The 1,308-nt window shown below is 33.7% G+C and overlaps 1 protein-coding gene across 1 annotated transcript in view; it reads left to right on the top strand.

The window, feature by feature from the left end:
- The window catches only part of LOC106109944, a 5,623-nt gene extending 4,744 nt beyond the window's left edge, over window positions 1-879 (top strand). The window contains exons 6-7 of the mRNA XM_013291602.1: window positions 101-178; window positions 756-879. Coding sequence (XP_013147056.1) covers window positions 101-178; window positions 756-784 — 107 coding nt within the window. The 3' untranslated portion in view covers window positions 785-879. The remainder of the gene's footprint in view (window positions 1-100; window positions 179-755) is intronic.
- The last annotated feature ends 429 nt before the right edge of the window (window positions 880-1,308 follow it).

The following is a 1,308-nucleotide window of genomic DNA, read 5'->3' as shown; positions in this document are numbered from 1 at the left end:
CACCACCATCGTCATCACCACCACCACCATCGTCATCATCATCATCATCATCACCACCACCACATGAAACATGTCTCTAAAAATTATACTTTGTTTACAGAAACGAGTTTTCAATTGTGTTCAGAATCAGAAGACAGCGACAGCATATCAAAATCTACAATGAAAAGTATGCCGAGAAGTAAGTTATTTTTAGTACTAAAGTTATTTTATACTAGCTTTCGCCCGCGATTCCGTCCGCGTGGTGTTAAAAAAATGGTTAGTCTGTGTTCCAGACAATCCGCTACATCTGCCAAGTTTAAACATCCATCCATCCAAACTTTCGCATTTTTGATAGGTTTGCCGATGGTTCATGGCGTCACGCAACTAAGGAAACCTACACACGAATAATACAAAAAGTCTTTATGATTTTACTTATTTTGTATTTTACTTTTAAATTATTCTCTTATTCTTAATTTAGCTTTCAAATAGTGCATAATATTTTTAGAAGCAATGACTTAAAAATTGTGTAATCTTATTTCTTACTAATATTATAAATGCGAAAGTTTAGATGGATGGATGGATGTTTGTTAGCGTTTGTAGCCTAAACGGCTGAACGGATCTCTATGAAATTTGGCACAGGTTTAGAGCATAGTCTGGAAGAACACATAGGCTACTTTTTATCCCGGGAATGGTTACGGTTCTCGTTAAATTATAATGGGTTAAGAAGCATAAAGGACTAATAAATAAATTTGTGTTTTTTTCTCACTTTTTTTCAGAAATCTGCAGAACACCACATCACAGATAACTAAACAGAAACTTTCATTACAATTACTACGAGGACCATCGCAAGCAAGAAATGCTTATGATTTGTTAGTTTATTTTTAATTATTATAGTCTCTGTGCCAAAGATTTATATATTTAAGGTTTAACGAATTTATTTCATGTGAAATAATAAAATTAAGCATGTTATTAGATTATTTCTGTGAAATGTAAAAAGTTTTAAACAGTCTTTAAGTATTCATTCGCACGGGCGTTTTTTTAACGCTTTCTATCAACGTTTATAAATCGCTCTTGTTTTGACGCGCTTTAAGTGTTTCTGTATAAAAAGATAAGGTACATGTACCAGTAATTGATAGTTTAGTGAAAAGCACAATTATTTTCGTTCTCTAAATAACTATCATACGTCATCTCTGTCACCTCTCCCTTCTTGATCATGTCACATTTCAGGCAATCCATGTATTTCTATGTCAACCTCTACCGTGTATCTCACTCATAACTAATATGCTTGTGACATGCGATTCATCCCTCCTCATGACATACCCATACCAT

This window comes from Papilio polytes, unplaced genomic scaffold, assembly GCF_000836215.1.
Source record: "Papilio polytes unplaced genomic scaffold, Ppol_1.0 DF820956.1, whole genome shotgun sequence".
Taxonomy (NCBI): Eukaryota; Metazoa; Arthropoda; class Insecta; order Lepidoptera; family Papilionidae; genus Papilio; species Papilio polytes.
Note: the sequence above shows the minus strand (reverse complement) of the source record. Positions and strands in the feature narration are given on the sequence as shown.